General features: G+C 46.4%; 1 protein-coding gene across 2 annotated transcripts in view; it reads right to left on the reverse strand.

Moving 5' to 3' along the window:
- Nucleotides 1–12098, reverse strand: part of LOC138580591 (protein-glutamine gamma-glutamyltransferase 6-like) — a 282038-nt gene that overhangs the window by 238331 nt on the left and 31609 nt on the right. For both annotated transcript variants that reach the window (XM_069651253.1, XM_069651254.1), the window contains one exon: nt 4303–4545. In XM_069651253.1, the coding sequence (XP_069507354.1) occupies nt 4303–4545 (243 nt within the window). The remainder of the gene's footprint in view (nt 1–4302; nt 4546–12098) is intronic.

Consider the following 12098-nt stretch of genomic DNA (forward strand, 5'->3'; position numbering starts at 1 on the left):
GAGGAAATTCTTTGGGGTTGTACGAGCAATTCCTTCCAGGAATTCATCTGGCAGAGCGAAATGCCAAGACCGCCTGGGGTCAAAAAAATTGCGCATGTTCATTGCTTCGACCAACAAGTATGGGAGCATAAGAAAACCCACAAAGCTGCTTTGAAACAGATTGGCTGTCAGTACCATGACATGGAGGAATGTCACAAAAAAAACAGGAATTAATAAGAGGTTTCAAAAATTGGATTAGATCTCATTGATATCAGATGATACAACAAGATAGTGAGCAGATGTCACAATCACTCAGACAAGGTAATACACGTCATTCCTGGGCTATTGTGAACAGCAATAGAGTTGGTCAGGTAGTAATTCAAAGTAATGGAATTGCATAAAATTAGTGGTGATCACATTGGGCGGAGATGTTCCATACAGATTTGAGTAATGAAAAGGGACACACTACTCCTACTCCCTGGTAATAGAGTTTGAACAAGAGGATATTAAACATCTCATTATGAAATCATCACCATCTAATGCTGTTGGACCAAATGGGCTTACTAATACACTATTTTATCAGAATGTGGATATGTGATCACTTGTGCTGACATGCTGACATGGCTATTTAGAGATATTTGTAAAACTCACAATATATCTAAAACCTGGAAAGAATCGAATATTATTCAGATCTTTAAAAGGGGCAATCAGTCTGATTAGAATAATTATCGGCCTATTACTCTTTTGGATAGTGACAGCAAAACCTTTGCGGCAATGATACTAGGGAAAATTGAGATGTGGATTGCAGACAATGATATATGACCCAGGTTCCAATGTGGATTCAGAAAGGGGCAGTCCACCACTTTGAACGGGCCCCACTTTTCTCTCTCTACTCCTCAGATCAAGCCAAAGCCAGCACTGCCACCCACCCTCTCAGTCATCCGGACCATGAAGCGTGTCAGTTGAGGCTTTCGCAGCTACTTTCTTTCCGCCTCCTACACCTTTGGCTGACTCGCATACTGACACAGCCCTCTCTAACCTTCATCTCTCTATCTCTAACATTCTTGACGTCCTTGCCCCTGTCATGAGGACCCGTTTGAAGCCCAAATTCAAGTGCAACTCTTGGTATGATTCTGTCCTCGCCACCCTTAAACGCAAGTGTAGGGTGATTGAGAGGAAGTGGAGGGCATCAAGCGCATCCTATGACAAACTGACCTGCCGCCTGCTCCAAAGGCAATAGAGGCTCTCTGTCCTCTTTAAGAAGAGAGCCTACATCAAAGCCCGCGTCTCTGCGGCCTCAAACAACTCTGCGGAAATGTTCAAAATCTGCAAGGAGCTGGCCAACCCTGTCGCCGTCTCTACCTTTCCTGTTTACTCCCATCCGCTTGCACGGCTCTAGCTTCTCATTTCAACACTAAAACTCACGACATCCTGCCCACTCTTTCTTCCTATGTCTCCTCCTCCTCTACCACCCCTGGCACCTCTTTGGTCATGTCTCCACCTCCATTCCCCTCCTTTCCGATGTTCACCCCTAAGGATGTTTCTAGACAAGTCTGATCTATGAAAGTCTCGTTAAAGCAGGTTCTCCCCTGCTCATCCAGAGGCATCAAGAACCACATAGACACCCTTTCTCCATTCTTGGGTGATTTCTGCAATCACTCTTTTGCCACTGGAACCTTCCCTTCCCCCCTTAAACACTCCCTTGTGCACCCCCTTCTAAAAAAAGCCCTCTGCCGATCCTTCCTCTCCAGCAAACTATCGCCCGATCTCCATCACTCCTTTCCTGGGCAAGCTCCTGGAAAAGCTGGCCATCTCCCAGTTTAATCTGCATACTCAATCTTCTGGTTGTCTCCATGACCACCAGTCTGGCTTCAGAGCAGCCAGAATCACAGAAACTGCTCTGCTGAACACCCATGAAGATTTGCTCTCTAATCTTGACTCTAACCCTCCTTCTATTCTCATTCGCCCCAATCTTTCCTCTACTTTTGACATGGTCAACAATGTTATCCTGCTCAATCGCCTCTGTAACAACCTGGTTATCTCTGGTAAGGCCATGGCCTGGTTGACTTCCTTTCTCACTCACCGACCATACCAGGACCAACTTGTGTCTTTCCTCTCTTCTAGCTCTCTTTCTACTTGTGATGTTCCCCAGGGGTCTAATCTATCTCCCTGGCTTTTCAACCACTACCTGGCACCTCTTGCCTACTGAATCGCTACCGGATGACACCCAGCTCTCCTCCAGGCTCCCCTCAGCCACCTCTGCTCCTTCTCTCATGCCAGACGGTCTGGCCACAATTCAGGAATGGTGTGCCGCCAATGGTCTCTGCCTTAATGCCAATAAGACTGAAATTCTCTTCATCGGGACACCTGCTCCCTCCTTTCCTCTCTCTTTCTGACCGGCCACCCTTGGACCCTCTTCCCGTTCCTTCCTGTGAGGCTAAGAATCTTGGTGTCATCTTCGACTCCAAGTCTGACACAAGCCAAACCTCTGCCAAACATTCCCACAGTGCACCAAGAATAAAGGATACAATGGCAGTAATCCTCAAGTGTAGGTTATCTTTGATTCTTCTGTGGCCCAGTGTCTGGCTTCTATAACCTTGACCAAATCACTCCTACCATGACTTACTAACATACTCCCCATCCCCTTTCGGACCCAGCTTGAAATCCACTCCCACATTTGTAGGCAACTTGTCAGGGTTAATGGGTGGCAGAACCTGTGTTGCACTGCAAAGGGAACTTCTGAGATTAGAGGTCCCACTACTTAGACAATAACCCACGAGCCGGGGGTGGGGGCATTACCTGATGTGGTAATGCCCCACCTGATGAGGGGCTTATCGCCATTAGTACCCAGGACCATTAGACCGGGGTACTTATGTTGTTTTTTTTTTTTTCGTTTACGAGACACTTTGAATTGGGAAACCCTTTCCATGGCGGGCATTAAAATCAATAAAAAAAAAGTTGAACAAAAACGTGTAGTCGCTTCTCCCTTTCCATGGTGGCAGTAAAATAGAACAACACGAAGAGACAAAAGAGTCGGGCACAAGAAGAGAGGCCTTACTGCAGAAATGGCTTGGAAATGCACCAATGGGTGCATTCAAGTAAATTAACAAATGGCGGCCTGGATTCTAATAATATTTAACACATTACCTCAGGGATGCTCACTAGCCAGACCCTGACTGACGATACAGTTTACATATGAACATTTATGCGATCCCAATTTACAAAATGTTCAGTACATGTTCAAAACATTTCTGTTTATTCTTGCTTTCTCAGGTTATTTTATTATCTTTCTCCACTGTAGTCCTTTTTTTTAAAAAAAAATGTTCCTTTACTCCAGTAATGGGTAGTTTTATTTTACTTAGCATTATTTTTACTGTTTTTACATAAACTCAGTTTCACAGCACCTAAGTCACTTGATACATAGATATTAAAAATTAAATGTAATAAACACATACTAATAACCTGCAAATGCATCTATACTGAACATCATACATCAAAAAACACCCAAGACACAAACAAGTTTCAAAGGGGCTATTCCAATGCAGCCCACTTTAGAATATGTTGGCTATATAAAGTCACCCATTCTTGAAGGTGTCATATTCACTCAATGAAATCAAAAGCATTGATCTCCATTCTTTGGTTTGGAGATCTGGAATGATGCTGCTTTGAGACGTATGCATGGCTTCATCATGAATTACAATGTACATTCTAGGTCCCAGGGTTAACATCTCCAATCGACAGAGCATTTATTTTTGCATTCTTCTTACAAACTCTACAATTACAATACCCATAAAAAAATAAGTGTTAGCACTGTGCATTCCTTACCAATGAAAGACCCTAACTTCCGAGTCTAGTTAGTATGAAGGTCATCAACATTTCTTTCTAGTCTGCCTCGTTGCGGACAGTCGGTGTCCCTACCTGAAGAAGAGAATATTTGCTGCGAGTGTAGGATTGAGTGACTTGAGTGAACTGGATGGATTTCATTGTATAATTTTGGTATTTTACATCTTAGATTCCTAACGCTAGCAGGCATCATTCAAATATTTTAATTCTGAAAATTTGGCATCTAACATTGTGGGGTTGTGTACATTTATCTTCCCACATCTACCCTCCACTGTATATTCAAATATACTGCTGATTTTTGACTTGCAATATAATGAAATTCCTTGATACTCCTACTTTTGTAGATATGCCTGTTGCTCTGTTTGCTTTTTTTTTTTTTTTTTTTAATGGGGTTTAATTTCATAAATAATACTGATGACTCTTTCCCACTAATTTTGTACTGGGAAGAGTGATATTTTTAGAACTTTTTAAGGTACATACCCGAAATCCAAGGGTTGAAAAGCAGCATACATTTCCCCAGTGGGTGAGAGATAGAGCCATATTCCGAGGAGAGCTGCATGCTCAACCCATAACGACCGATCACCGCGTCGGGAGTGCTAGTGATGGCGACGACCATCGAGTTTGAAGTGAATGATTCCAGAACAGCGCTCCAAGCGTCATCGCTTTTAGAGTTGGAAAGTGTGAAACTGGTACTCAGGTTGTCAGATTCTGCAGAGGAAGGTCCTTCAAAGAAAAAGAAAACATGTTGACTTGGTCCTTAAAAGCAGGTTTAACAGTCAAAGAAAAGAGAATGGAGAAATATGTAAATACTTGTCTACAGTCTGAATATGTGATGGAAACAACTTGCATGTTTCCTGAGAAGTTAATGTAGACAATTTCGTCTTGAATTGATTTTGGATTAGCTGGAATGATGTGAGTACATGTTGGTGTAAATTGCATATGTGTAAACAAGAGTGTAATCCAGATTGTATGCCTATAGTTGGAATGTATAATATAGGCAGCCCCTTATGATACGTATATTGTATTTATTGTATGTTTGTTCCGTGTGTGATGGAGAAAATATGTTGGTGAGGTGCATGTGTGATGGATTTTAGCAGTCTATGGAGCTTATTTTTGTTGAGCCGTATCGTAAATGAAATGCGTAAAAGCCTTTCATAAGGATTTTACGCATTTTGTTTACTGTATGGCTCATTTCCAGGAATGTGGATGGTCCCTTCCTCTCTGTTATACAAATATTCCAGCATGGGTTTTTATGTCGGATCATATGCTGGGTATCCCTACAGAGTCCACTGGCGTTTTGCACCATCAAAAACCTAGTGAATTACATAGGAATTCATTGTTAACGGTGGCTGCTATACCACCTAAGCAGATCAGGAGACCTGGTGCAATATCTTGATCTGACACTGTCTATATGAGATCATCCTCTGCTACTCACCACCCAGCCTTTATTTACCCCCTTAATGAATTGGCATGATCAGGTGTCTATACGGCTTGCCAATTCCTTACTTCGTCCTCCTCTTCTAGTCTTCTCCGACCTTGTTAATTCTTTGCCACATACTCATTCCTCTATCACTCCCCCTTTCACATCTCTCAATGTTAGTGTGTGTGTCTGTTCCCACTCTAAACCCCTAAGATAGGACTCATCTTCGTCTCCTCTCAATATCTTTCTTAATGTACTCCTCTTCTCTCTTAGTGTTTCCACCACCCTCCTAACATCTCACCTTGATCTGCCTCAGCACCTCCTCACTCTACTTTTCCTCCTTACTCCTCCTTCTGTTCCTCCTCACCTCATAGGCAGTCTGACCATATGCATTCAGCATGTGAAAAGCTGCTTGTAAGTCACCTGTAAGAAGGAGTGCAATGTATTTGACCCAAGATGTTTTTGTTCCACTTTGCAAACTTTACTAACCATTCAAATTGTGGAATAAGTATCAGGATCAACATTCAGTACACACCTATGTAGAATTGGCCAGTTGGAGAATTATAGATTTCAAATGTCCCAGAATGGGTAGTTGCCCCTTTATACCAACTTATTGAGGACATTTTTCAACTTTGGCTCCTATTTGGCTAGCTCACTCCCCTCTCATGTCTCCACCGGCTACACCTTTTCTTTGTGGGTGAACAACAGCACAGTTGCCAACAAACTCTTGGCCATGTAGCAGGTGAAGAGATTGTGAACAGTATGTCAGGCCATCACTGTCTTTTGGGCACATGCCTATTCTCCACACGACTTTCCTATACCTCCTCAATGAGTCAGAACAATTTTGTTCTAAGTGGCATGTCAACTCTTTTCTTCCGCTTTTTGTTGCAGTATTCTCTCCCATCCCCTCTCTCCTTTCTTACAACCACCCTCTGACACTTTTTACCCTCCTCTTCACGTATCTGGAGGTTTTGCCTCCCCACCTCTGCACTCTTTTCCACCTCCTCCTCACACCTTCTGTTGTTCCTCCTCACCACCTCATTTTTCTCCTTCACCATCTCCTCACTCGTGGTTTTCGTCCTCGCCACCTCCTTATTCACCACCTCCTCTTTCCAGACTTTCCTTCTTTCCCCCCTCAGGTCCTCCACACTGCTGTTTTACCTCCAACCTCCTGCACCACTCTCCAGCTCTTCCTTAATCTCCTTCCTCCAGCCTCTTGAACAGTACTTCCACTCTGCCCCCCACACCCTTCTGCCAGACTTTCTTTTTTTTAAAAAACATTTTATTGAGTTATAAACACAACCAAACAATACAAACCAAACAAACAGTGCATGTTCCAACAGTTTCATTACACTTTCTTAACTTCTAGCCACTACTTCCCTTATCCCACCCCCCTCTACGAGTCTATTGCATTAAACCTTCAGTTTCCGCATCCTGTGGTTCGGTCTCCTCTTCTACACGCTCCGCCGGGTCATCTAATGACCCAAACAGTTCAGCTATCAGTGATTTCCAGGCCATCAGGGACTCAGTCTCCTCCTCCCCCCCTGTGCTACTCGCTTCTTGCCATGCCATGGTTTCGGCTTCCGCCCATTTTTGCAAATCTCTCCATCACACCTCTACCTTTGGCACATGGCATGTCTTCCATCCCATGGCAATCCTCCTCTTTGCAAGCACATAAACCAGATCCCTCAGCATACTCACGTGCCTGAGCTTCTGTGGTCTTGGGAACCCCCCCAGCAGACAGGCCCACAATGTCTCCACTACAATCTTGACCCCTTTTTCTTCCAGTTTCCCTTTCACTCCCCTCCAGAAACGTTCTATGATCGGGCATGACCAGAACATATGCACCATGCCCGCGTTCTCCTCATCACACTTGGGGCATGCTTGCCGTCCTGCATTTTCAAACCTTGATATCCTCCAAGGCTTCATATATGCCCTATGCGTTATGTAGATCTGAATCTGTTTCAGCCTCGCGTTTCTAGACACCTTCTTATGATACCCCTGCACCCGTTCCCACATCCCATCTTCCATCGGGGCTCCAACCTCCGTTTCCCAATCTAGTCTCAACTGCGTGACCTCCTTCCCCACTTTAGACATCAGCATTTCATACAATCTGGAAATCTCATGACCCCCCTCAGCTATGTCGTATATCATGTCTATGGTGGCATCTGATTCTTCCTCAAACACAGTTTCAGGCCATGTTCTCTTAATCCTCTGTACCATTCTATGATATGTAATATACTGGTCCTCGTGCGACCCAGTTTCTTCCCGCAGCCCCTCAAAAGTAATACTGGAGCCCTCCCGCCAAATATCACCCATTGCTGCCACCCCAGCCAGTTCCCAGTGGTTCCTGAGTATAATTCGTAGCTGCGCGTCTGCCCCCGTCAATGCAACCAGTGGTATCTGCGGTGAGCATGGGGACGGGTTCTCCATCATTTGACATGCCCTGTGCCACACCTTCCACCCCAGCAGCATCATTTTAGGGCGCCCCACCATTTCCGCCCTGGGTACCCACATCATCTCTTTCAAATAAAAGGGTGCACAATCACGCCCAAACAGCCTAAATTCCGAGGTATCTTCGTCAGAGAGCCATTTGGCAACATACTGTAACTGGCTTGCCACGTAGTACGCCTCATAGCTGGGCAGCTTTATACCTCCTTTGTCATGGAAGTTCTGTAGCTTCCATAACGCCACTCTATTTCGCGTGCCATGCCACAAAAAGTCCCTACACATGCTATTCAGTTTGGTGAAGAACTTCTTAGGAATTAGGTACGGTATGTTCCCGAAGTAGTGTAGGAGCCTTGGCAGGACCACCATCTTTAGCATTCCTCCCCGCCCCATGATCGCCAAGGGCAGCTTTGCCCAAAATTGCATGCACTTCTCAATTTTTTGAATGGCTACTTCCGTGTTGCACCTATGCTCTTCCTCCACGGTGTGGTATATATCTATTCCCAGGTACCGAAATGTGCTAACCGCCCACGGCACTTGCAGTACAGGTAGTCGCTCCGCTGGAATCCCCATGTACCCCCCTAATGGGAACATGCTGGACTTCTGGGGGTTCACTGCTATACCGGACAGCACAGCGTATCTCTCCCGCACTTCTAGGATGTACTGGAGATTTTCTTCTGGGAATCGCAAGTACAGCAGCATGTCATCTGCATATAGGGAGATCAAATGCCGCTCCCCTTTCACCTCGATGCCTATGATGTCATATTGCTGCCTCAGATATATTGCTAGAGGTTCCAGGGCCAGTATGTAGAGAATTGGAGACCACGGACATCCCTGTCTAGTGCCCCTGCTAAGCTGCCACCTTTCCGATATCACAGATCCTGTATTAACTCTAGCCAGCGGTTCGCTATATAAAATTTTCGCCCACCTTATCCAGGTCATCTCTTTCTCTGCCAAACTCAATGATTCTCTGGAATCGTCTATGATTATTGGTAATATTTTTATGAGGGACATAGCCCATTTGATCCGGGTGTATTAGTTTGCCAATAACCTTCTTCAGTCTATTTGCTAAGACAGCAGTTAATATCTTGCTGTCTTGATTAAGCATTGACATGGGTCTATAGGAACCACAGCTGTGCCCAGGTTTATTAGGTTTGGGGAGTGGTATTATGACGGCCTCTCTCAGTGACTCCGGTAAGCGTCCAGTCTCAAACGCTTTGTTTAACATCTCTAACAGTGGGGGGAGGACCTCTTCCATGTATACTTTGTAAAACTCACTTGGGAGTCCATCTGTCCCTGGGGTTTTACTAGTAGGCAGCTGCCTCACCACCTCCCCTAATTCTTCCAAGGTGATCGGGGTATCTAGTTCCTCTCTCTCCTCCTCGCTTATCCTGGGCAACCCCATGTCCTCAAGAGTTTCTTCCATCATAGCGCGACTACTCTCCCGGTCGTCTCCGTATAATACCTTATAATAATGCACAAACGCTTGATTAACTCCCTCCTGGGTGTCCTCTACGCTACCGTCTTCTCTTTCTATTGTCCGGATTGTGACTCTGCGGGGTCTCACTCTTATATAACCACGCCAAAAGTCTCCCCGGTTTATCACCTCCCGCATGCTGTCTCTCCACGTATTTTTTATAATTAAGGTTACACAATCTCTCCCAATATTCTGCACATTTTTGCTGTAGCATAAGTGTCAATTCTAGCTTCTCTGCTGTATCGTCTCCGCCCCTTAAGGCCTCTTCTAATTTTTCTTCCGTCTCCTGCAGTTCGGCTAAAACCCCTCCTTGTAGGCCCTTGGATTTTGCTATGGCTTCCCCCCTCATGACAACTTTAAAGGCCTCCCATGGTGTTCCCGCCGAATCCACGCTCCCAGTATTTGTTTCAAAGTAATTTACAATCTCATCCCTCAAGTCCTCCCTAAAAAAGGGGTCTCGCAACGCTTCCGCTCGTAGGCGCCATGTCGGGATCCTCGCTCTCGGGGGGCAGTATTGCCATGCGAGAATCAGGGGCGAGTGGTCCAAAAGGACCCTGGCCTTGTACTCTATTTGTGCGATCTCCTCTATCATTTTGGGTGATGTGAAGACATAATCCAGCCTCGTTGATAACCGCTGTGGGGCAGAATAATGTGAATATTGCCTTTCCTGGGGGTGCCCCACTCTCCATGCATCCTCCAAACCAAAGTCATCCATCAATGACTGTAACGCTTTGGCTGCAGGGGCCGGTCTATCCATCTTCCCATCCGATCTGTCCACCCTCGGGTTTAATACGCAGTTGAAGTCCCCTCCCCAGATCACCGCGCTTCCTACGCATGCGCTCAAATTCTGACTCAATGTTCTAATATACGCCGCTGTGTTCTGGTTCGGGACATACGTGTTAACAATGCTTATCTCCCTGTTCTCCACCAGTCCCCTCAGTATAACCATCCTCCCATCTGTCTCAGCCACCACTTGCAAACGCTGAAAGGGGACATGTGGCGCCACCCAAATAAGCACTCCTCTCGCATAAGCAGAGTACAATGAGCACACCAACACTCCTTTCCACTTCCCTGCAATCGTGTCCCTCCTCTCTCGTGTAAGGTGGGTTTCCTGCAGCAATGCAATATCTATTTTCTGCCTGTGCAGGTACAACATAACTGTGTTCCTTTTTAAGTAGCTGTTGAGCCCCGCACGTTCCATGTAAGTATCTTAAGGTCCCTCATGGCCTGTACAAGTTCCGATCCTCCTCCCCCAGGTGCAGTCTAACTTTGAATTCCAATCCAATCTGTATAAGCTTGTATCCCATTCTAAATTCCCTTTAACCAAAAACACCCCAAACTCCCCATTCCCGCTCGCTCCCGCCTCCCGTCCCTTCCTCAACTTCACTCCCGCCAACTGTTGCCCAGCTCCATCCCTGGATCTCAGGCTCCCCCGCATCTAGCTCTTTCTGGCTCTCGCCTGTACTCGAAGCTCCGCAGGGTGAGGCCGACCTAGTGGCCAACCTACTACTACTACAACTATAATTCTGAGGGTAGGGTGATTTCTCCCTGCTGCACCTATGTCACTTCGGGTGAACTACACATTGCTATACAATTTGCATATATGTACAATCTAATATCTTCCAGTCCTTCAAGTCTGTTACAATCATCAGTATCTTATCAAAATATCAGCCTCCTACAGTCACACCCATTAATCATAATCTTCATCTAGGTACCCCTGGGGTGCTCACTCGATGCCTTAACAGTATGCATACCGTATCCCAGTCACCTATCGTGTCCCTCTTGGGTCTCTTCTGTGTCTCGTTCCGGGCAGCCCTGCAGACCCAGCCACGTCGTTGCTTCTTCCGGAGTGTCAAAAAAATACATTTTGCTCTTGTGCACCATCTTCAATTTCGCAGGGTACAGAAGCATATATTTTATCCCAGCCGCGCACAGCCTTCTTTTGATTGCCACATAGCTGTACCGTTGCCTCTGGACCAACATAGTGTAGTCCGGATAAGCCATGATGGTGCTCGAGGCCCTTTCCATTGTTCCACCTTTTTGGAAGTACTCCAGTATTTTCTCGCAGTCTTTGTAGTTCAATATTTTGACAATTATCGCCTGGGGAGGGGCACCTGGTCTCGGCTTCCTCATAAGGGCTCTATGTGCACGCTCCACTGCGAATCCCTGCGAGAGTTTTCCAGCCCCAATTCCTTGTAGGAGTAGGTTCTCGACGTAGTCTGTCGGGTCCTGTCCCTCCTCACCCTCCGGCAAGCCCACCACGCTCTCCCTTCTGCTTCCTCTGCTCGAGACTCCAGGTTAGCTACCTGTTGTTTGAGTACATGGATCTCCATTGTGTTGTTAGTGCTGGTGTCCGTGTTGGTTTTCACCGCACCTTCCAGGCTGCTTGTTCGTTCCGCCAGCCCCCTGACATCTTGCTTCAGCAGGGTGACTTCTATGCCTACTGCGTCTATTTTAGCCTCCAGGGAAGTGCGCAGGTCTGACATCGCAACCCCCCAAGAGTCTTTCAGCTCCGTGATGGCCTTTAAAATCTGATGCTTTTCAGCCACTGTGGTGCCCTCCGCTGGTGCCATCGAGCCTTTGGGCGCGATGGCCGCAGAAGAATGTTGCGTTTTGGCAAAAATATCCATTGTGGGTTGCTTATTCTTGTTCTTGCTCACGGCCCCTTGCGCCGACATTCTGCAGCCTCCGTTATGCCTCGCTGTCTCGATTCAGCGTCTGCGTGCCTCCCCAACTGTCTTTTCCACCCCTATCAGCTACTGTAGTACTCTTCAAGCAGTCGCACCGTCCGCCGCCTCTCACCGCGGCTTTCTGCTCATCGATGCCGAGCAAGCACTTCATATGTCTATCGCGGCGCGGCCTATCGATTCGCACCCCCGCTGCCCCCGGGTTCTTGCCTTCCGGGTCAGCACGCAGGCCAACGTGACACAA

Source organism: Ambystoma mexicanum, chromosome 3p (assembly GCF_040938575.1).
Source record: "Ambystoma mexicanum isolate Mex_15411 chromosome 3p, UKY_AmexF1_1, whole genome shotgun sequence".
In the NCBI taxonomy this organism is placed as follows: domain Eukaryota; kingdom Metazoa; phylum Chordata; class Amphibia; order Caudata; family Ambystomatidae; genus Ambystoma; species Ambystoma mexicanum.